General features: G+C 47.9%; 9 protein-coding genes across 9 annotated transcripts in view; 3 read left to right on the forward strand and 6 right to left on the reverse strand.

The window, feature by feature from the left end:
* Positions 1-349: 349 nt before the first annotated feature.
* Positions 350-1,027, reverse strand: BDV38DRAFT_278041 (uncharacterized protein; the record flags this gene model as incomplete). The annotated part of the gene is made up of 1 exon (XM_032058628.1): positions 350-1,027. One exon carries the CDS (start codon positions 1,025-1,027, stop codon positions 350-352), a length of 678 nt encoding a protein of 225 aa, XP_031918576.1.
* A 1,870-nt stretch (positions 1,028-2,897) lies between these two features.
* BDV38DRAFT_278042 (uncharacterized protein) lies at positions 2,898-3,725 on the reverse strand (the record flags this gene model as incomplete). The annotated part of the gene is made up of 2 exons (XM_032058629.1): positions 2,898-2,930; positions 3,414-3,725. The coding sequence occupies 2 exons, from the start codon at positions 3,723-3,725 to the stop codon at positions 2,898-2,900; spliced, it is 345 nt and encodes a 114-aa protein (XP_031918577.1).
* Positions 3,726-4,618: 893 nt separating this feature from the next.
* Positions 4,619-5,317, reverse strand: BDV38DRAFT_278043 (uncharacterized protein; the record flags this gene model as incomplete). The annotated part of the gene is made up of 1 exon (XM_032058630.1): positions 4,619-5,317. The coding sequence occupies one exon, from the start codon at positions 5,315-5,317 to the stop codon at positions 4,619-4,621; it is 699 nt and encodes a 232-aa protein (XP_031918578.1).
* Positions 5,318-6,568: 1,251 nt separating this feature from the next.
* Positions 6,569-7,857, reverse strand: BDV38DRAFT_278044 (uncharacterized protein; the record flags this gene model as incomplete). The annotated part of the gene is made up of 2 exons (XM_032058631.1): positions 6,569-7,414; positions 7,468-7,857. 2 exons carry the CDS (start codon positions 7,855-7,857, stop codon positions 6,569-6,571), a joined length of 1,236 nt encoding a protein of 411 aa, XP_031918579.1.
* Positions 7,858-9,282: 1,425 nt separating this feature from the next.
* Positions 9,283-12,098, forward strand: BDV38DRAFT_125671 (pseudouridine synthase PUS7). The gene is made up of 2 exons (XM_032051200.1): positions 9,283-9,626; positions 9,685-12,098. The coding sequence occupies exons 1-2, from the start codon at positions 9,418-9,420 to the stop codon at positions 11,657-11,659; spliced, it is 2,184 nt and encodes a 727-aa protein (XP_031918580.1). The 5' UTR covers positions 9,283-9,417; the 3' UTR covers positions 11,660-12,098.
* A 179-nt stretch (positions 12,099-12,277) lies between these two features.
* On the reverse strand, positions 12,278-14,303 carry BDV38DRAFT_125686 (uncharacterized protein). The gene has a single exon (XM_032051201.1). The coding sequence runs from the start codon at positions 13,616-13,618 to the stop codon at positions 12,476-12,478; it is 1,143 nt and encodes a 380-aa protein (XP_031918581.1). The 5' UTR covers positions 13,619-14,303; the 3' UTR covers positions 12,278-12,475.
* Positions 14,304-16,467, forward strand: BDV38DRAFT_125687 (uncharacterized protein). The gene is made up of 2 exons (XM_032051202.1): positions 14,304-15,089; positions 15,155-16,467. Exons 1-2 carry the CDS (start codon positions 14,988-14,990, stop codon positions 16,250-16,252), a joined length of 1,200 nt encoding a protein of 399 aa, XP_031918582.1. The 5' UTR covers positions 14,304-14,987; the 3' UTR covers positions 16,253-16,467.
* An 818-nt stretch (positions 16,468-17,285) lies between these two features.
* On the forward strand, positions 17,286-19,654 carry BDV38DRAFT_125690 (elongation of very long chain fatty acids protein). The gene is made up of 3 exons (XM_032051203.1): positions 17,286-17,361; positions 17,433-18,363; positions 18,420-19,654. The coding sequence occupies exons 2-3, from the start codon at positions 17,572-17,574 to the stop codon at positions 19,242-19,244; spliced, it is 1,617 nt and encodes a 538-aa protein (XP_031918583.1). The 5' UTR covers positions 17,286-17,361; positions 17,433-17,571; the 3' UTR covers positions 19,245-19,654.
* Positions 19,655-21,493: 1,839 nt separating this feature from the next.
* BDV38DRAFT_234960 (putative MFS transporter) overlaps positions 21,494-22,051 on the reverse strand; it is a 2,522-nt gene continuing 1,964 nt past the window's right edge. The window contains exon 5 of the mRNA XM_032053297.1: positions 21,494-22,002. Coding sequence (XP_031918584.1) covers positions 21,678-22,002 — 325 coding nt within the window. The 3' untranslated portion in view covers positions 21,494-21,677. The remainder of the gene's footprint in view (positions 22,003-22,051) is intronic.

Here is a 22,051-nt window from a genome sequence, read left to right on the forward strand (position 1 = left end):
ACAAATGCACTCTCCGACATTGAATGTAGTTTTTCATCGTCATAAATACCGGCGGAGCCTTTATATCACTCAGGCTCCCTACGCTTCGGATCATGGTACAGCTCATGCTCAAGGCTTAGGCATTTGTCAGACAAATAGGTATACTGATTGATTACTGATGTGCACTTGAGTACAAATTATCCGTCGCTACTGATCAAGCATGCGTTCATAGATCAAAATTCAAAAAAACATTTCATTGTAGATAGCAACTGTATACACGTTATCTCCTTCAAAGAAAGCTCCTAATTAAGAACTGCATTGGAAACAGTACAAAAGAAAAGGCATACAGTCCACCAGTTACCGAGGTCCGTCAACTTGGAGAAGAAGAAGGTGAGCTCTCAAGAGGTATAGCTCCGATGTTGCTTGGCGATTTATCCCAGTTTGCTATATTCTGGATCTTTTCAACCATAAACACGTAACAACGTTTCCATTCAATCGGAAGAGTCTTTTGTCGACCTTCTTCCCCTTGATCATTCAGAGCCTTCTTAATTCCAGCGAAAAACGTCTCCAACTCATTATCGAGCACGCTTGGCTGAGTATAGTTGAAGGCTTCAAACATGAAACAAACTCTCTTGTTTCCCTCAGGAACGTCGTTCAGTGGGTTGACCATGTGAGCGCAATTGTTTCTCGGGATCTTGTCCGCTTTCTCTTTAGATTGTTCAATGGCATAGAGGGCGTTGACGTTTCCAGGGTGAATCCAGGGTATATCAAAGAAAAGGCAGATGAGATCTTTAACGGACAGGTCAACTACAATCTTGTCCATAAAAAGATGGACCTTCAGGGGCCACTGTGGTGGTGTTCTCATGTGACAAATTGGATCAAGCTTCCTCAGGTCATCCAGGAACTTTTTGATACATTCAGATGGTTCTTGGTTTGTCTTGAACTCTTCTTGTATGAGTCGCCAGACTGGGACGTGTTCAGTGGTTTTCTCGGATTGAGATTGTTGTTCTTGGCTTTCCACTCCGCGTGCTGATTTACAGTGCTCCATATTGAATATTGAGCTGTATAAGTTTTGTTTCTTGGATATGACTGAGGATTGATAATGAAGAAAAATGACTGAGATGGTAGACAGAGACCGGAAGGATTCAGAGGGAAAACCAGCCCATACATATACTTGGAAATCCGGGACAGTGTCTACTATAATGAGGGTGTGCAAATGTATCATAAGGGAGCACAGTTACAGAATATGTGCGTATAACAAAGACACACTCTGACACTGAACGACGCTATCTTTGCTTTGTCTTACCAGAGCCGTAGAACTAAGTAAGGAATACCGTGTCCAAGGTTTGCTGCTATATATAGTTCAAGGCTTTTAGGGACATCATATCTATCGAACAAAGTCTGCGATTTCGCTTTCTAGGATGCTGGATTCCCTCGTTGCGATGATCTGCATCAACGGCTGTGGACCTCTAACTAAGCTCAATGAACACAGACTGTCGCAAGACTGAAAGAACGGTGTGTCATCCCGAATGGAGAATTTTTCTTTGGTTTAGAAACAACATCGATCAGGAATGTTTCATGTACATTGGACTCATTGGCTTTGATCCGTATCGGTTCCAGACGCAGGACGGAATGTCTTTCCGGTGGTACGGGATACCTATCCGAATATTTAGCACTACGTAGTTTACTCAAACTATAAAACATGGAGCATATTATCCCCGTGGTTGTGTTTCAAGGAACTTTAGGTAGTTTGGGTTGATCGCGCTATGCCAAATTATGAGGGTCATTCGCGGTGGTCACGGCCGTTCAAGTATTGGAACTACCCAGGTGAAGATAACTTGAGGTGCTAAGATTGTATCTCTCACCCAGCGCTTTAATTTATTTTTTGTTCTTTGTATATACAAATATCTAGACAAACTTCCACTGACTACGTGATACTAGCACGAACCTACGCCAATTCGTGGGTCATCAATGTTCTATCTACTCGGTGGCTCCTGTGATCGTGTTAGTGTATGTCCCCGGGGAGACACCTGGGGCTTATCCAGTAGATTACCCTAGTTTCTCTTATCATCGTCGAGTACTGTTATCTAGAACTAAAATCTTGGAGAGCTGGGGTATAGAGACTTTGTAACTGTGAGTAGGATTTAGCAATAGATAGAGTGGCTTAGTGATGCCGCGAGGAGAAAGCCTGAAAAATAAGGACTAGGACAGTCTCAGATCATAGAAATACAAATCCCCTAAGACGTGGAACACCTATTCTCGAGCAATATAGAAACAATACGAAACTAATTACCCATGTCAGGTTCAGCATCAAGTCCCGCGGATGTTGACTCAGCGACTGGATTATGAAAACAAGCATCTTTCTACGGGATATGGTATGTTTTTCTCGCCTCAAGTCCAAGTGAATTGCGCCTGCGATGGAATGCAAAATCACATCTGTTTACCGGCGTACTCAGGACCGCAGAGAATGGTTTTCGATCATGAATGGCAGTGTGATTTTGCTTGCATCTCCATTGTTGATATACTCGGGGAATGTGACTGAAATTAATTGTTCAAGATGGACAACCGGCTCCTTATATATTGAAGACCCCAGGTGTAAGCAGCCACAAATGAGTCTCTGCTACCCAGTATATATAATAGGGCTCGGTGTTTGTAGCAGCAGATGAGGGAAATTCCCTTCAAATCCTAAATGTTCCTCTATATATTCCAGTCCACACCAAGTCCCATCAGTAGGACTACTAGCATACTCCACATCCGACTGAGCATAGGCAATCTACTAAGCAAGCGGGGAAAGCCTTGGCTATTACCAACATTCATCAAAGACGGCATGTAGTGTCTTGACATGGCATGGTACTCAATCTCGATAATCCTCCACGGTCATTTCCAATATGTCTGTTCAAGCAACTTGGATTCCAGTTTCAAACGCTCTCATCGGTAAAGAAGAAACGTGTCTAGCACCGTGGTCAGCAGGTATCAATATTTACGGACGTGATTGAAAAAGATAACAGTAATATTTAACAGCAAGCCATATTGCCTTCACGTGTAGACTCCTAAGCTCAACAAAAACATGGAAAAGAAAATTAGACAGGGAGTCAACATAGTCTAGTAAATTTGCAACATCAATAGATTTTTCTAACACCACGGAGTGCCCTAGGATTGTACCGATGTAAGCCCCGGGTCGGACTGGTACGAAATACATGTAAACCTCTATGTTCGATGGGCAGACCACCCCGACGCAAATCAGGATGTCTAGACAATACCCGGAGCATGGAATACAGCCACATAAGAGCCTCGCCACTATGTCTGGCCCGGGTCTCGAACATGTAACAAATCCTCACGTACCCTTCCCTCACCCTGGCCTTTGGATGTCCAGGGTAGAGTCCGCAGTTCCAGACTGCGGAATGATTAAAGTAATTATGATCAATAGGGCCTACCGGGGGGCCAATATGGTCCTCGGCGACGTCCTGGTACCTTTTTTCCAGTTGGGAAAGGGAAGAAAGGACGAGTTCAGAGACGTAATTTGTATCTTTCACGTCGAAGAAGATGCAGACGAGATTTCTATCTGTCGCATCGACCATGACTCCCTCCATGAAAAGAGTTTCCTTGCGTGTCTGCTCTGCTGTGGGTATACGGCTGCTTCTCAGAAATTCTTTGATGGCGGTGTTATTTGGTGGATCTATGACACGGTCGTGTTCGTCTATAGCGGCGTAGAAGAAAACAGGGTCTCCTGGTGATAGAGACCGCATTTTGTCTGCTGATCTGTTTTCTGGTGGGCTGTGAACCTGAAATACAATTGGCAAGAGGTGTAACTGATCCCAATGGCGCAGAATAATTAGACATCATTAGGTGAAGACCAAGGTTGTATTTATACACCCAGGAAGTGTTAATTTCTCCTTGTAAACACACAATATTACGAATCGAGTAATGGAAATTTCATTGCGACGTACCAGTGTTTATTCAATAAAGGCACCTTAAATCCCAATGACATAGTGTGGGTGGCTTTCATTATTATACTGCGATACACCTATTGACGCAGGTGCTTAGAATAACTACTGTATTCAATGTACAAGAACGCATGCCGCTTTGACTTTTGCTTGATGCTGACGAGACCACTTTACAAACTAGGCTATTTTTGGAGGTTAAAGCAGTTTTCCAAGTTGCCTCCATGTCCTCCAGAATTCCAACTTGCTCAATGCATACGAAAGACACGCTGATATGCTCCAGCTGGGCCTTTCAGCCCAACAAACACAACAATAAAAACAAAGTAACGCATGTGCATTGTTCAACGGGCATCAAAGCCATATAGTTTCAAATAGCTGTACTTCCAAAGATTTTGGATGATTGAAGGGTAGAATCTCATGAGATTTGAAAGTATCACTACCCCGAAACAACATCCGCTCATCAAATCAGACCAAAGAGCGAGCTTTCTCCTTCAGCAACTTCCATGCGGCACACCGCAAAATTTCGGACCTTAAGCAAAAGAGACAAGCTGATAGATAACCATAGTAGTATTAAAGAACAATCGTATCAAAGGTTAGGTTACATGCGCATTATCCCTCTTAAACATAGGCCCCTATTCTAAACGAATTCAAGCATTGAAACAACGAGATACTATATCCATGCTAACCAGGTGCTATGACTATCCCCGTGTTCTTTCTCGTTCTGTTACCCTTTTCCAAGCCGGAGAAAATATGTCTTTCGAGACACCCAGTGGGTTCCTGTCGTGGACATAACCACGCTCTAACCGCCACGATCTAGGTTCAGTCCGAGCCATGCGGAGTTCATCGCCGAGAATAACTGGCAGATCCTCAGTCAACCTATTCTCAAGGTATTTACCGATAAGATGCCATAGTTCTTCATACACCACTCTCCCGTTCGTAGCCTTGGTGCAGAAATTGTAGCTAATCCTCACATACCCATCATCAACTGGCACGGTTGGGATGAGCGCATCAAAGGACGGGCCGCCGGAAACCTGATGCTCGGTGGTATCAATCTTCTTCTGCAGTTCCTCTTTAGAATCAAGGAGACATCGATGAGCTTTGAGAGGTCTGCTTTCGGGTATATCGACGAACACGCATACCAGGTCGTGTAGGCTCGCATCGACCGTGATGCCATCAATCAAAAGGTTTTTTTTGCGGGCGATAGCACTCTTGATAGTGGGTTCATCAGCTCCCGGTTCGTCTTCTAACTCACGGAAACATTGATGTATTTCCTGATGTTCGAATATCTCCATACATCTTTTCAGCTTCTCTTTGTCGTCGGATCCTGGCTTCACATAGTATACTGGATCATGTCGTAGTTGTGCTTTTGACGGCTCATATGTTGATGGGTCACTCATGTCGGATACAGACCAATGCTAGATATAGAGATCAACAGTAGAAGTATCCAAAGATAATTGGAATTGTAAACAGAGAACAAGAAGATATCAGCACAAAAAAACACCACAGAATATATATACCCATGGTCTAAAGCGCCCGATCTATCTAATAAGGACATGTTCAGCGTGGTCAACGGTTGACAAATCCAGCATGTTACACGATATTTGTGTACCCGCAAAGACGATATCTTTAGACATTGAGACACCAGCTGCCGTTTCTTCGTTGCTATAACGGGATCCGTAACAATCAATGGCTGCTGCAGCTTGGAGCGTTGGTAACTACCGAGCTCCCAACATTCATGAACCCCATGTAACCTTGATTCTGCTGATGCTGACGTGGTCTGAGTAGCAAGTTGTGACACTTTAAGGATTTCAATGGGTGTTTGTCTTCCCTTTTTTTTTGTGGAAGTGTGGGAGCTGGTTCTACGGGGTAAGGGATAGGGTTTCGTTTGCAATGTGCTTTTTTTCTAGGGGGGTTTTATGATGTCTTCTGTACGGTAAGGCTTTTATGCGGGACAGTCGCATAATTGCTCTTTGGGATCATTTGTTAACACTTTCATTCGAATTTTACCATGTCGAGTGGGTCTAGACTTTCTCTTATAGAGGTCGGATCACAGTGATCAATCCTACGGTAAGGTAGCTTAGTGCTTCCTCCTAGGTTAGAAAGGAGCTTGCCAGAATCTGCAGATTTCATTCTCGTGACATGCATGAGGTTTAGGGCTTGATATTATCGTAGGATCAAATCGTGCTACCTAAAAGCAGTCTTGAAAGGAGCAACAAAAATATTCGGGTTCGCCTATGTACAGAAATGCTCGAATATCATACAGTAAATACATAGTATAGTCGGGGTAATAAGCATGCTAATGTTATCGATGTCCGTAAGTCACTGTCATGTCCTCGTATAATCCCGTAACTCCAGCTCCTCATCTGTTGGTTCTCTTCAGTGTGCTGTCCCTTGGAGTGGCCATATCACATCCATACTTCCACTATCTCTGACTTCGTCAAAGAGCAGCCGTAAATAGGTAGTTCCCTTTGAAGCAGCCCCTGTAGTCAAGTCTCGTGGGCGAGGTACCTAGCAGAGATTCAGATGGTCATTGTGACACGTATTCCAAATCATCCTTTTTGTGATTTGGATGTTGTTTGCAAGGGCCATACAGGAGTTCCCTGGAATATGGCATGTTTTCCCATCATAGAACAAGAATACCTCCTAAGTTACCCAAAGAAGTATTCCATCCAGCCCTTCCTCCAGGTTCTCCCAAAGCGATGGTTGATACATGCATGTTTACTGCTGAACCCCTCGGCACCACTGTGTCTTTGTCCATTTCCCCATACATTCACAGGTAAGACGCAGACGCCCCCCATGGACTTTCCATCCATGGCCTCCGATGCGTCCACACAGACCGGCTCTTTGATTCTGTTGAACGGGGCCCACGTCACCCGCCTTTGGGTCACTCCGGTAGACGGCGAAACGAGATCCCCAATGTCAGCATCCGCGTTCACTGACGATTCTACCAAGTTGTGAGTCGGCGGCAGCGTCTGAGATAGTACATCTAGGACTGCATCGGTAAATACTCCAGGTCCTGTGACCTCCAGAATCGTGTTCTCCTTGTAGTGTGGCCCACGCAGGAAGTTGCTCTGGTTGATGTGTCGTCTTGTGTGAGCCATGACTCGAACAATCACCTCTCGGAGTATTGGACTAAAGCGTCGCGGCGCGTACATAGTGTACTGAATCAATTGGTATCGTCTAATCCAGCGCCACTCACGCATGAGGCGCGGGGAGGCATGTGGCTCGTCGATTTCAATGCCTACAACAAGGGAGACATTAAGGCTTTTGGAGCCATCTTCCCAGAGAGGCTCTAATGCCGGGCATTCCTTGATGGAGCGGGCAGGATAAACATCCATGTCTGCGTAGAAGCCACCATAGTACCACAGAATAAGATATCGGATCAGGTCCGAACGTATCACATGGTATGGGTAAGAATCATACAACTTCTTGAGATCTGGCACGCTCGAGAAGATCTCGGTAATGAATTTGGATGCTTTTTTGTCATCCACCAGCTGTCTGGTCTTAGTATGAAAGTACGACTGGTTCTGTGTGGAGTACGCCTTACTGAATACTTCCATCCATTATTTTCTTGCTCGAAATTTAATGAATCCGATTCTCGCTCAATGTATTTACCGAGCGCAACTTGCCAGATTCGGTCTTCGGTAGAGGTTTCCCAATTGCTCTCGCGTAGGGCTTTTCTTTCTATTTCTAGCAGTGCATCCGATACCCTTTTCTCATAATCTGGATCAGGGGCCTCACGAAAGGACGAGAGATGCAGGAATCGCGGAGTAGTGTCCAGATCATATTTTGGGGCCTTTCTATTTGAACTGGTATTGTTCTTGGTCTTTGGCGGAGGTGGGAGATGGTAAAGAACGACGTAGATCAGGACCGCCAACAGCAAGAGGATCAGTCTGCGACCACCTATCGATAGCTTCCTCTGTCTTTGTGGAATCATCGCTATCGGTTTTTGAATAGAACGAGCGGATGGAGTTAATTGCCAAGTTCATTGAGGGAAACAAGCCTCGAAGAAATACGGAAGTGGCTCCCAGATTTCTTGGTTTGACTTCAGGGGACGCATGCTGGGTTAGAAATTTGTGGAGCGATGGACAAAGACAGCAACCGATCGACTCCAGATGATCAGGACCAGGGTGCCCTTATTGGTGGTTCTCCGAACGAGTAATATTATATTCACTTATTTTATTTGGCAAGGGTCTTTGGTTGAGCCAAAACAGAATGGGAAGTTTTAGCCGGAGATCTTTTGGTCTTTGGTTTAGCTCTAGCGGGGTCCCTTCCAACGTCTAAGCCTCCAACGTTAGGATATGCTCCTTACTATCAGATTTCCCTTCTCGTCATACTCGTCTTCGCTGGAAGGGCACTTTTGTTTGCCTTTCTTTCTGGTTGTCTGGTGAATATCACAGCATTACTACAAGTCCTTATCACTGTCACCCGTCGTATACGAGACCTCGAACGACAATCTTTACTCGATTCTAAGACACGAAGAGACCCTGCTGATGTAAGATACTAAGATCCCTACTATTTAAGAACCCTAGAAATATCCGCAGTGGGGGCCTAACCGCGCCATGGCAGTCCCTAATTTAGCACAGAATGAGTACGGGTACTAAACGGCGTCCAACCCATGGCTCGTGTTGACCCTGTGGGCCCTCTTAATCAAGTATTCCCCGTTGGAACCACCTGGCTGCGAGATTGGCTGCCCGACTCCGACTCATTATCTCTGTTAGATTATATCTAGTGCGCTGCATGTCTCACCTCCAACAATGGGAGCTTTGAGCATTGGGACAACTGGTGAGACATTGATGGGAGGGAGAGAGATGATCGTAGCAGGCTGAATAATGTGTATCTGACAGAGCGCTCCCTGAACTAGCCTTCATGACATATAGAAGCGTATAGATTATGCACAAGATCTCACTCCTTGGTTTCTATCGCCTATAGGTTTAGTTCGAAATGGTGTTGGAATGTCAATCTTCTAGACTCTCGGTCATCCTAAAAATGATATCTACAGTAACGCTTTGTCCATATTATGAGACTCAAACCTCAACTAGGGCATATACACCTTTTAATATAGTCATGAGTCAAAGAATTATTTCTTAACCTATGAAGTTACTCTTAGTACTCTAACTACTGCGCTTGACAAAGTGAACGGTTGCATTATATACTGTCGCGGATAACTATTGCAAGTTTCACTGAGTGTGTGTACTAATCTAGTTGCGAATTTATATTTTCCCATATAGTAAATAACTTCATGATAAAGATAGCAGAAACCAGAGATATAATTGAAGCAGAAACAACTTCCCCAATAAACTTGAAGAATGTGATATGCCCATCTACTGCATCGTATCGCATTTCCCTGATCAGAGATGTAGGGCTAGGGTTACGCTAATCTCCTTTCGGAGCCGTCGAAGCAAAACCTATCGAGAGCTCCGACAGTCCGCATCAAGCCATCTGCTATCGCTTCCCGCTTCAACTTGACATCACCTTCCCCGCTCTTTGTTTCATAATGGAAGGCGCTGACATTGTCGAGTCGCCGCGTAAGCGGCTTAAGGTTGACAACACCTCTACGACCGATGAAGCTACCCTCCCCCCTTCCGCCGGAGCCCCTGCGGAAATCTCCGAACGTGACGCTCAAGCATTGAAGGAGGCCGAAGTTGGGATTACCGAGTTTGTTAGCGCAGAGAATGCGGGGTTTTCTGGCATCTTGAAGAAGAGGTATTTTCTCCAATAAGAGAGAGAAAACCTTTCACTGATTGGAATTGTGTGATTTCAGGTATACCGATTTCTTGGTCAATGAGATCGTTCCCTCGGGCGAAGTGCTGCATTTAAGTGCCCTGGCTGGACCTCAGTCGGAACAGAACAACAATGACTCTGCGGATAAGACGGAAACAACAGTAGAGAACAAACAACAGGGGGATGCAGAAGCGGCGGTTGCGAGCGACGCCACACCCAACGCGGAGACACCTGCAGTCGAGTTTCAAATCTCAGATGAGGACAAGGAGCTGTTGGATTCCTATTTTGGCGCCGATCACGCTAAGAAAATTATATCGCTGCATAGACGTGCCCAGTCCAATGAGAAAGCCCGCCCAAGTGAACTGGGAAGACTTCCCACCGTTGTTGTAAACGATCGCGACCTGCGCATCAAGATGCACCAGACGATCCGTCGCATCTTCAATTCGCAGATTGAATCTTCCACTGATGCTGAAGGCCTGATGACCATCTCAGTCGCTGCAAACCGAACCAAGCGCAAGGCGCAGGGTGCTCGCGAGGGTGGCCGGAACCAAGGCCGTGTCAACTGGGATGAGCTGGGAGGCCCCTATTTGCATTTTACTATCTACAAGGAAAACAAGGACACGATGGAAGTTATATCTTTTATCGCGCGCACATTGAGGTTGAATCCCAAGAGCTTCCAATTTGCTGGCACTAAGGACCGACGCGGAGTGACGACGCAAAGGGCTTGCGCTCACCGCGTGCATGCTGATCGACTTGCGAAAATGAATTCGACTCTCCGCAATGCCGCACTTGGCGATTTTGAGTATCGCAAGTATGGCCTTGAGCTAGGCGATCTCGCCGGAAACGAGTTCGTTATAACGCTTCGTGAATGTGATATCCCAGGCATTGACCTTCAAGATCGTGAAACCGCCATTAAGAATGCCACTGAGCGCGTAGGCTCGGCTTTACGAAACCTGCGTGAGCGTGGCTACTTCAACTACTACGGTCTTCAGCGCTTTGGAACCTTTGCGACGCGGACGGACACAGTGGGTGTCAAAATGCTACAGGGAGACTTCAAAGGCGCCTGTGATGCTATCCTTCACTATAGCCCCCATGTTCTGGCCGCTGCCCAAGAAGGCGAGAGCTCGACCACTCTGATAAGCTCAGATGATAAGGCCCGTGCAGAGGCCATCTACATCTTCGAAACGACTAGTAGAATCAACGAAGCCCTTGAGAAATTACCTCGGAAGTTCTCCGCAGAAGCTAACTTGATACGGCAGTTGGGCCGTTCCAAGAATGACTACCTCGGAGCCTTGCAGGCGATTCCCCGGAACCTGCGGTTGATGTATGTGCACGCCTACCAATCTTTGGTCTGGAACTTCGCTGCAGGCGAGCGGTGGCGGCTGTACGGAGACAAAGTCGTGGAGGGAGACCTGGTTCTCATTCACGAACACATTGACAAGAACCAAAATGCCAATGGCCCTGCCACTGAGGTCGACGCAGACGGCGAGGTGATCATCGCCCCGCACGCAGAGGACAGCGCCTACGCCGCAAGCGATGCTTTTGTACGCGCACGAGCCCTGACAGCTGAGGAAGCCGCCAGCGGCAAGTACACGATCTTCGACGTTGTCCTCCCCTTGCCAGGATTCGACGTGCTCTACCCCGCCAATGCTATGGATGGCTTTTACAAGCGCTTCATGGGCAGCGAACAAGGTGGCGGTCTAGATCCATATGACATGCGCCGTAAATGGAAGGACATCAGCTTGAGTGGAAGCTACCGGAAGTTCCTCAGCCGAATGGGGGCAGACTATTCGGCCGAGGTGAAGTTGTATTCCGTGGATGATGAGCAGTTCGTGCAGACGGACCTGGAGAAGCTTAACGGCAAGCAAAGCACCGCCGCTAATGCAGACTCCGCCGACAAAATTGCTGTCGTTCTGAAGTTCCAGCTGGGATCCAGTCAGTATGCCACAATGGCCCTGAGAGAGCTGATGAAGGGCAAGGTGATTGCGTATAAGCCGGATTTCGGTGGGCGTTGATTCCGAGACTATTGTACATATACCTCAACGCATGCACCACTACCTCATCTGGTGTAAGCTCAAAAGTTTTGTATATATTGAGCATAGATTCAATATCATATAATCTATCCATATTAACAGTGCTGTCATGGCTTCCAACGATTAGGTATACCAAAGACACTGTTCAAGGGACCCGACCGCCCGACATCCAGAGGATTTTGGTCAACCCATCTACCACCTGGCAGAAAAAGTTGACCACAGTCTGAACTGGACCTCCGGCAAGTGTATCTTTTAGTAAACCAAGGATGTATTGTATGCCCAGTTCGTGACCCATACTGCCTTCTGCTCCAATTTCACTTGATCCTAATATAGTAGGTAAATAGCTGTGTATTCAGCTTTTTATCCAGGAAATTTCCTCCAAATTTGGTGGAGATAGAGGGGGTCTACTTGAAAGGTATACAAAGCTTTCTTCTCTAGGGATGAGGTGTTCGAGGTCTTACTAGCGTGGTTATTATGTCTGAGAACCGCCCTCCATAAGGGAGTACTGCTTTAGCTAGGTAGTAGACAGGCGCTCAGGGCTCTGTTTACCTACTAAAACATTTGCATTTTGTATGAGACACAGGAATAATTGGATGGTCCTTGTTTTGCCAAGGGTAAGATAAATGCAATGGCTAAATGGAGTTCTCTGCTTCAGGTATAGAGAACGTAGATCAATGTACAGTACACAGGAGTATAAGTAAGAGTATATAGTATATGAAGAAGCTCAAAGGGCCAAGAGCAAGACCATGACGCCAAACAATCAATATCCCAAACACACATCTCCGCATCCACGAAGCCTTACGGCCGGGTATTTCGCCTCCGTTCATTGTCATCTATCGACGAGATAGACGATACATCATCCATATCCCGGTTCTGCGTCGCACCCGGTCTATCACTGAGCCTCGAAATGGCCGATGCCGCATCATCATTGTTGTTATTTATATTGATCGGATCTCCGAATGGTGATAGAGGCCATGCCGGAGATCGAGGTGTGTGTTGTTCGTGGTGGCTCATGTTTTCTGCGGTTAAGGCCATTGGACTTCCATCAGGTGCGTATATTGAGTGGACCTGTTCGGTGAAGCGACCTCGGACGCCGTTGCGGCTGTCTGCCGATGGTGGCGGGCGTACCTCTCGGTTTAGAGACTGGGTGTCCGGTGTGAGTGTATGGCTATGTGGTATGGGTCGTTGTGCCATAGTTCCGAAAGAGGTTCTCTCTCTCGGGGTTGATCCAAAATCCCCCCAAGAAGGTTCTCGTTTGGGGATTGTGTGTACCAAGGATGGGTTACTCGTGGAGGCGATGTTTCTCTCTCGGCGACGTCGCTTTAAGAAGAAGAACAGAAGTCCTGCGAAGAGAGCAAGCCCGACGACGGAAACGGGTACGACAATGGCGATTGTTGTTTTGGTGCTGATGCCATCGCCACCACCGTTACTTTCTTGTCCAAGTGCGGATTGGGTGGTGGTTGGAGCTGCTGTGGATGTTGTTTCAAGTTGTGTAGCTAATCTAGTGGTAGTTGTTAAAGAGGATACCGAACTCCACGGAGGTACAGTGACAACCGGTGAAATTTGGAGACCTGTAGGCTTGCTGTCCATCGGTGGTACACGTTGTAGAGATGTTGCTTCTGATTGCAGCGACGATGTGATCGTCGCCAATGATTCCACATAATCAGGCTCAGGGTTGACTTCCCTCTGAAAGGTGGTCTCGCTCGATTCTGCAGACGCCATGGCAGTCTGTGCCGCCTGGGCTGTAGCCGGGAAGTTCTCGGTATTTAATGTAGTCTCAGGTCCTATAAACGGTCCTGAAGCGTCCCAAAGAAATCGTTTGTTCGGCCATACATCACACGAAACACCGCAGTCTGGTTGTTGTCGGGCCCGATCATGGGCGTGCAAATTGGACGGTCCAGCAATAAGGTCTCTCAAAATGACAACCATGGGATGGTCCATGCCTGAATATTTGCGATGGAAGTAAATCAACTTGGTTTTCCTTGAGAGTTGTCGGTCCTAATACACAACCCTAAGTACATCTGAGAATGACGATCAACATATACATACACACGACAGGGGAAAAATGACAGAAATCAGATTTGGCGAGGGGAACAGGATCCATATGTGCGGTAGTGCCGACAACCAAACTGAATCAGGGATGGAACATAGAAGACATCTGAGTCTCATATTAGATGTAACCTACCGCAATATTAAAAGCCAAAAGTAGACGCAATGAGACCAATGAAGTCGATCTATGAGTCAAAGGAGTGGGATGCTCGTTTTCATGCTATAGTCCATGATAGTCGTGCAATTCCAGGAGCGAGCAGAAGTAGAGTAAAAGAACAGGACGCGAGGGCCTGCAACGGCAAAGAGCCGTAAGATAAAGAAATGTGAGGGAAAGCATACTAGACAAAGGAAGCTGACATGGCGCAGCATCTCGCAAGCAGTTGTTACTAGACTTTGCTACTAGTGAACAATGAGGGCTGCGGGCTACCCAATCAGCAGAAGATGAGAACGGCGCTATAATATGAAACGCCGATCACCATTGGGTGGATGGCGCCCATGGGACATGGAATCATTCCGCTGATGCTTAAGATGCGGGACATCAACATGTTACAAGAGGGTTTCCTGGCACTCAAGGTTTGTCGACAAGAGTAGCCGTTCGTGCCCTCGGTGTTGCACAGACATTTGTAATAAAGACCGTTGATAGATGGCGTCGCGAACTCAAGAGGGGGAGGGGAGAAAGTTCCTCAAAAAAAAAAAAAAAGATCTTGGAGTGGTCAGCCTTGGGTTCAGACTTCTGCGCATTCCAACCAACAATCCATTGGTTTGATCGACATCTGAGTGGCTATGGTGAGAGCCATGTTGCGCAGCGGTTTCTTGGGGGCCAATCCTTGGCTAGAATCTAGTGGCTCATTTTGCCTCTAGTTCTGACATAGTACAGGGTACATTGGCAAGACATCATCAAGGATAAGGTGCAGAGTGGGCACAGCTGACAACGTCCGGTCTTATACATATATATTTATAGAACTGCGTGTAAATAATTCTCCATGCCGAAGGAACAATCATGACAAAAGATCATGAATGGCCTCCACGTGACCCTTTCGGAGATTGGAGATAACGTAACCTCCAGGTCGCACTAACCCAGATGCGTTAGTGCCATCAACATCCACCACGATGGTCCCGCGCCTAACGGTCAGTGACGACGGGTCGATGTGACATACCGAACTCGTTCTTATCTTCACCGATCCTGGTCTGATCGGCATTGGCATCAACTACTCGCTGAACTGTGCAGGTCTTTCCGTGGTCAACAGAGGCTGCACCGACAATGAGTGGGATTAAAGGGGTATTCAAGGAGGGCTGGCACCCGAAGGGCAAAGAAGGGCAAAAGGAGAGTTGGCGGGGTGACTTTAAAGGCATTAACCAAGTGGTGTGTTATATTCAATGCAACAAAGCGACTAGAGACGGACTGACAATGTACTACTCTCCCGATAGGCCGGATGGATGGGGAAAGGCAAAGACAAGGATAGCGAGCGTGAGGAACATGTCTCGAGGCCGCTCTCGTCGCTCAAGGACCCAGCAGCGTTTGGACCACCACCGAAGCATATCAAATATCACGGCGCCGCCGCTGTCCCAAACCAGACAACACCAGACCGGAGGGGCCTAGGTGCCCCCGTATCGCAAGAGCAGATTCACCAACAGGATACTCGCCCACAAGAAGAACAAGCGGAAGCTGAGGCAGCAGCCCAGAAACCAGCACCCCCTCCGTTACCGTACCGTGCAAACCGGACAGGCGTAGATCCGAGTACCCTTCCCCCTCCCCCCGTTAGACGCACGGGGTCACCAGCAGATTTTGCGGCTTCCGGAACTAAGCCTAGCATCCCACCCCGAATTCCTCCACGGACCAATTCGACGCCGCAGTCCCATTCACCTACTCCTCCTCCTGCATACACTCCTCATTCTACCACAGAACAGTCCTCTGATGGCTACCTGAATCAAGGGGCTACATCCCGCCTTGCTCAGGCGGGAGTTTCCGTTCCCTCTCTGGGAATCGGAAACCGTGGCGATTCACCGAGGTCTGCGTCCCCAGCGACGGGTGGGTCAATCGGTCAAGCTCCGGTCAGTGAGCTGCAAACGCGCTTCTCCCAAATGAGGACGAATTCTAGCAGTCCGTCTCGACCTCCTCCCCCGCCGGCCCGGGGAAGCCTATATGGACGTGAGGCCTCCACTGTGTCTACATCAGATGCGCAGAGTGCTACGTCCGCTATCAAGGATTTCCGCGAGAAACACGACGACAAAATCCAAGCTGGAAAGCAGAAGCTCAGTGGTTTCAATGAGAAGTACGGGATCTCCCAGCGGGTAAACGGCTTCTTTGACGACCGGAAGGGTTCCACACCTTCGGACCAAGCGCCACCGCCCGTGCCTCCTCATCCCAATCTGAGTCGTTCCAACTCTAGTGTTGATACTGAGTCCGTCAGTCAAAAGAAGGCACCACCACCCCCTCCCCCCAAGAAGTCAGGGATGCGATCGACACCGGTGAATGCACCGTCCCCCACACCTCCTCCAGTGCCACTTGGTACCAAACCGCGCTGAGCGGAACATTCAACCCATGAATACTACCCTTGGCTCTACTCGATTCTTTTTCTTACGTACTCTATAAAGGCATCTCGGAATCTTGAGTTGTTGTAGCGATTGTATCATTATTCATTTGGCGTTGTCTTGCTTAGGTAGCATATCGTTATCATTGCCATTCTAAACAGTGTAAAAATCTGTACAGTGAGATAACTGATATTTGGCAAGTGGGCATTTCAAGCAGATGTAGATGCGGAACGGGGCAACGAAATCATGTCAGTGCGCCTGAATGGTGGGCGATTGATATGATTCCTTGCTGGGTGTGCGAATTTCGTGTACACCGATACATGAATGCTGATACGTCATAATTTGAGTTCAACAGTTTGTTAATGCTTCACACTAAGAGTAATAAGGCAAGGACTTGGTGCCTAAGGCTGTGATCGCCACGAGTCATGCACGTGCTGAATCAGCGGATCGCTTGATGGCGTTGGAGAACCACGGGAAGAGAGAGCAGCTGTTCATCATCCTCGCATCATCTCGCGTGGAACTGTACAACGAGCCAGAGTTCAGTCTCGGGATTTGTTTGGTTTCCTTGAAAATCCAACCGAGGGAGACGGCATTACGAAAGAACTGATAATCGTCGTCCATGCCATCACATTATCAATGCGGGAATCCATCGCGTGTGGCCAATGGGACCTGCGTCCTGGACGATAGGGTGCTGATCCCTTGATATAAAGGCCAATAATTGAAAGACTTAAAGATCGCTTGAGCCAATGACCGTTGCATGAGATACTCCTTGTTCAAATGGTCTTCAGATGGATTTTTTTTCCCCTACGTAACTGTTGGGGCCGAGGTTCGCTGCGCGTTCGTCAGGGCCAAGTTCCCAACAAAATGCATCGCGGCTCCACTTACGGAGATAATCTTCGCTCCCATTGATCCGGACCGTTTGGTGACCCCAGAACTCAAACATGAAGGTCTGGTCTGTTTGGCTGAGAACTGGTCGATCATTTATCTTCCATTCTTCCTTTTCTTTTTTTTTCCCTCGCCAATTGCCTCATTGCCGACTAAGTTGATATTCCTGTTGCTGCTGGGGTTGTCCTGCATTTATTCCGGGCTCCAATTTCTACAAGGTATTCATCATCATACGGAGTATATAATACTTCTTTTTTGTTGACCTTCTCTCTAATCCTTTTTTCCATAGTTTTTCTCCCGACTTTTTTTCCCTTTCCGTAAACCCGGACTCGCAATTCTTACTCCCGAGGAAGTGAGGTTGGATACAAAGCCATTCTCCTTGCCTCACCTTGCAACTTTACGCTCCCCGGGGTGGGAAATCTTGCAACATGTTCGATCTGAATCTCGAGACCGCGTCGGGCCTAGCGGTCGTGCGCATCGGCCTCCCGCCCTCTTCTTTATTGAAATTTCCCCCGGACGAGCTCCCTGCCACTCTTCCAGCGCCCCAGGCCTCTGAGCCGACATGGAACCAACCGTTCAATATTCCTCCCCAGCTGTATAACCAACTTCTAGATGTGCGCGTCCCCATCACCATCGCCAGCGTGTACGCCGTCACCGTTTGTCTGCTCAACCGTGTGAACAAGAGTCGCGGATACAAACCCTGGGGATTCAGTCAGACAAAGCTCTTCAAGGCTTTCGTCATCCTTCACAATGTCTTCCTCGCCGTGTACTCCGCATGGACTTTCGCCGGCATGTTCCAGGCGTTCCGCAACTCGTGGCCTGACCGGGATGATCCGAACGGCCTCATGGGTGTGGTGGATGCGCTCTGCAAGATTAATGGTCCCCGGGGCTACGGAAATGCCGCCACCTACAACGCTTTGACCGACCAGTGGTCCATTCAGAATCCCCAATACAAGCTAGCCGACGGCGGGGTGCCTGATCCTACCGATGTCGGTCGGATGTGGAACCAAGGATTGGCCTACCTGGGCTGGATCTTCTACTTGTCCAAGTTCTACGAGGTTTTGGATACTGCGATTATCCTGGCCAAGGGCAAGAAGAGCTCGACCCTGCAAACTTACCACCACGCCGGTGCCATGATGTGCATGTGGGCCGGTATCCGTTACGTCGCCCCTCCCATCTGGATCTTCACCCTGGTCAATTCGGGAATCCATGCAATGATGGTACGTATGATTGGTTGAATGCGTGATCCTGCAGCAGAACTAACCTAAAAACGTAGTACACTTATTATACCCTGACTGCGTTGCGCATTCGTGTCCCCACCGTGATTAAGCGCTCCCTGACCTCCATGCAAATTACCCAGTTCCTGGTCGGAACCACCTGGGCTGCCTCTTATCTCTTTGTCCACTACACTCTCCCTCCCCAGACTAAGGCTGCTGCCGCAGCTTCTGCAGTCCGCTCTACCATGGCTACCGCAGCTGCTTCCGGTGTCGCCCCATGGCTCAAGAAGCTCGGCTTCCGGGCAGCTGGTGCGGAAGGTATTGCCGAAAATGTGGGCTATTCGCCGGAGATCCCTGACAATATGTCGCAGCCTCATGTAGGTCCCATGGTTACTTGCATGGACACCAGTGGCCAAGGTTTTGCGATCTGGCTCAACGTAACTTATCTTCTGCCCCTGACTTACCTTTTCGTCCGCTTCTTCATCCGTTCCTATCTGTCTCGCAAGGAACCCAGTCCTCAGCAGCCCACCCACATGCATGCCGCTGAGAAGGCCGGTCTCGATGCATTGCACCGCGTGAGCCGTGAGATTCAGAAGTCCGTCGAGATGAGTGGCGAAACGAGCGAAGCCACTGAGGATGAGGCTATCAACAAGGCCCAGGCACTCCGGAAGAAGTCCCAACAGCCCGCCGCCGATAACTCTCCGATCCGGACTCGCGCGTCTTCGAAGCAGAAGGCACGTCTGGCCAACCAAGAGCCTGCACAGGGCTTCTCCCCGGTGAAGAATGGTGCTAAGAAGCTCACCAAGGAGGAAGTTGAGGGTCCCACAGACGTTTCCAGCGTCAAGGACAAGAATCCCTATGATGTCCTGAACAGAAATGCTTAAGACTTCATCTTGTTAGTCCTGAAAAAAAAAAAAAAAAACATCAACCCTTACACATTTGCACTGCCCGAGAACCACCTATAGCGAACTATAAATTCCAAATGGGCAACCAACCCGAAGCAGAAAATTTCTCCTTGTTTCATGTTCCGAAAACGTTATCCACGATGAGAAGAACAGATCGGATATGAACCTGACGAGCCTCGGGGACCCCCTACCGGTCTGGTCACCCCATGAGATCATGTATCGCCGTTAGCGACCCATGACCTGATCAGAGCCGCGGGGGTTATCATTTCGAGTTACGCCATCAAGAGAAGACAGGTCCTATAATGCGCTAATAGTCATTCGGCTGGCTCTTTTTTCCTCGTGTCCTTTTCTTTTTCTTTCTTGAATTTACTTTTGTCTTGATAGAGTTCTGCCTATTTATGTGAATATGTTAATACCAACAGCTGGATCTGGATTTTGGAAAGAACTGGGAATAATATCTTTGATTAAGGGCACAAGATATCAAAAAAGCATTGTTCATCGTTTGACCTATTTCCTTTTTCCTGCATAACGTATGTTATCTGTAGACACGTCTCTTTCATCGCATTTTGCTTCCGAGTCACGCAGCCAAGCAGTTCATGCTCACGTACGTGGAGCTAAGTCCAGGAGAGGCCCGAATATAACTCTAGGGGTCGGTTTATGTCTGCGAAGCGTTGAACATGCTCTCAGATGTCTAACCAGAACGAGACCTCGGCCTGTCAAGTCTAAAGGGTTATCATTAGGGAGGCGGCCCGTTTCTATCGATCAGATTCTGTGGATGAATCATCGTTCAAATTTAAAATGGAGTGGCTACTATCGACAACCCAGTCTTTCGTGACGCTATGTCAACAAAAGGGAAAGCATATCTTCAAGACCCTCCATTTCAAGATAAAGATGTGGCTCGATGGCCTCGATCTTCCATCAGAAAGAACGCACGATCATCGGCCACCAAGCCATCGATGCGTGCATATCCCCCCTGTTGATCCGTTCCCTAACCAATCCTTAAGGGTATCGAAAATAGAATACACCGCCGACAACGTTGTCTCCTCAATTTGCTCGATCGGTATGCAACTACCCTCGCCACCAAATTCGGCCCGGCAGCGGAACTCGCCCTTTTGGGGGGCGGTTTCAGCACAACGTGAGACAGCTGTTCCCCAATGAACACGAAGGAATATTCGCCCTTGGCAATGGCGGACTCAAAATTTCTGCTCAACCAAGGAGCTTCCCAGACGGCCCTTCACACACAGCTCCGGACACGCAATAGTGCTGAGATGTCTGGGATGAGTCGAGTGTTTATTCGAGAACACAGATATGGGATGGTTTGAGAACGATAGGCCCGGATGATTGAAATGCCTGTCGACGTTGATGCAGCGCAGACGTGCAGGTAAATTGCTCCGCATCGACGATTTCCGTCCTAGGTATGTCGAACCCAGCGTCGCGCATATCCAGGAGATACTTCATGTCCATGTTCCATTGGACCAGGTCGATATGATTGATTACACGGGGATGGTTTGCACCGTGTTGTTATCCAACTGTTTCGATTGCTTTTTTTTGGCCGTGAGTAGAAATTCTCCAAAGGCAATAGGATGTTGGTTATAGTCTTCGGCCCGGAAAAATGTAACTACATCACTGTCCAGCATCGAGGTGATGATGTCCTCGTCTGCCCATCGTTTTATGTTTATCGAGGCTCCCCGTTTCGAAAGATGTGATGGTAACATATTATTCGACCACTTATGGTCAGAAACAGTTGTCCCGATAATATCTGGTGGAACGGTGGTCAAGAATAGTATTCGCTTCATTTTTCTATCCCCCTATAACTTCCCATATTGGATGAGGGAAATGCTGGTTGGTGCCTTGAATACCAAAACACCGCACACAATCCTTGGGGAGTTAGCTCTGAGGGGGCAGGACTTAGTGACGGGGCACTGATCTATATCCAGCGCGTTCTTTCTTGTCCGTCGTTTATCTAGGGGATGTTACACTCGGCCAGGAAGGGGGTCTCTAGAAATTATATTAGTGTCCTAGTACAAAAGGAATACTTAGACTTACTATAACTATTTATAGACATCCTTAGTTGACGCGGTAGTAGGTAAACAGCTTCAAGTACTACTAACAAAGACAGCACCAGTACTTATTATTCTTATAAGACTACAGTCTTGTCTCTTGTAAAGTTAAAATTAAAGTGTTTAAAGAATATTTTGATTGAGATAAGAATATGTTCAGACATGGAAAAAAAACCCCCATCATGTCAAATAAAAATCATATACACGTTCCATCGTGAAACGAGAAAAGAAAAGTAAACCCAACCAGATATAACATCCCGAACCAGGCAACAAATCGTAAACCGAGATCCCATAAACCAGCCCAGCCCATGAAAGACCCTTATACAAGAACAAGAACAAACACAGGCCGAACCTAAGTGAGGTAGCGGAAACCCTTGCTCATTGCCCTGGTCTCATCCGCATCCGGCTGGGGGATGTCATTATGCTCAGCCTCTTCGAGTTCCTTGTTCAGGTTCTTGAGGAGCATGCGGAAGCCGTAGCAGCCGACGATCGTGATACCGAACATGGCGGTCACGATGCCGTAGCTCTTCCGGTATCCGTTCTCGGGGAGATCCCAGACGTAGGAACCGGCGACATTGCCGAGCTGACTGAATGCGTTGATCATGGCGATTGCGACGGCACGCTTGGCGGGGGGACGGGGGAAGGAGGAACTAATCCAGGAGTAGAAGACGATGAATCTGTTATGAGTGGTTAGTTATGGGTGTGGTGGATAATATAGTAGGGGGG

This window comes from Aspergillus pseudotamarii (genome assembly GCF_009193445.1).
Source record: "Aspergillus pseudotamarii strain CBS 117625 unplaced genomic scaffold BDV38scaffold_4, whole genome shotgun sequence".
NCBI classification, from domain to species: Eukaryota; Fungi; Ascomycota; class Eurotiomycetes; order Eurotiales; family Aspergillaceae; genus Aspergillus; species Aspergillus pseudotamarii.

Coding starts and splice junctions, on each gene's coding strand:
- BDV38DRAFT_125686 (XM_032051201.1), bottom strand. CDS start 13,618: ATGGACCATCCCATGGTTGTCATTTTGAGAGACCTTATTGCTGGACCG.
- BDV38DRAFT_125687 (XM_032051202.1), top strand. CDS start 14,988: ATGAGTGGGATTAAAGGGGTATTCAAGGAGGGCTGGCACCCGAAGGGC. Junction 15,090..15,154: donor TTAAAGGCATTAACCAAGTG/GTGTGTTATATT, acceptor CTCTCCCGATAG/GCCGGATGGATGGGGAAAGG.
- BDV38DRAFT_125690 (XM_032051203.1), top strand. CDS start 17,572: ATGTTCGATCTGAATCTCGAGACCGCGTCGGGCCTAGCGGTCGTGCGC. Junction 18,364..18,419: donor CGGGAATCCATGCAATGATG/GTACGTATGATT, acceptor CTAAAAACGTAG/TACACTTATTATACCCTGAC.
- BDV38DRAFT_125671 (XM_032051200.1), top strand. CDS start 9,418: ATGGAAGGCGCTGACATTGTCGAGTCGCCGCGTAAGCGGCTTAAGGTT. Junction 9,627..9,684: donor TCTGGCATCTTGAAGAAGAG/GTATTTTCTCCA, acceptor GTGTGATTTCAG/GTATACCGATTTCTTGGTCA.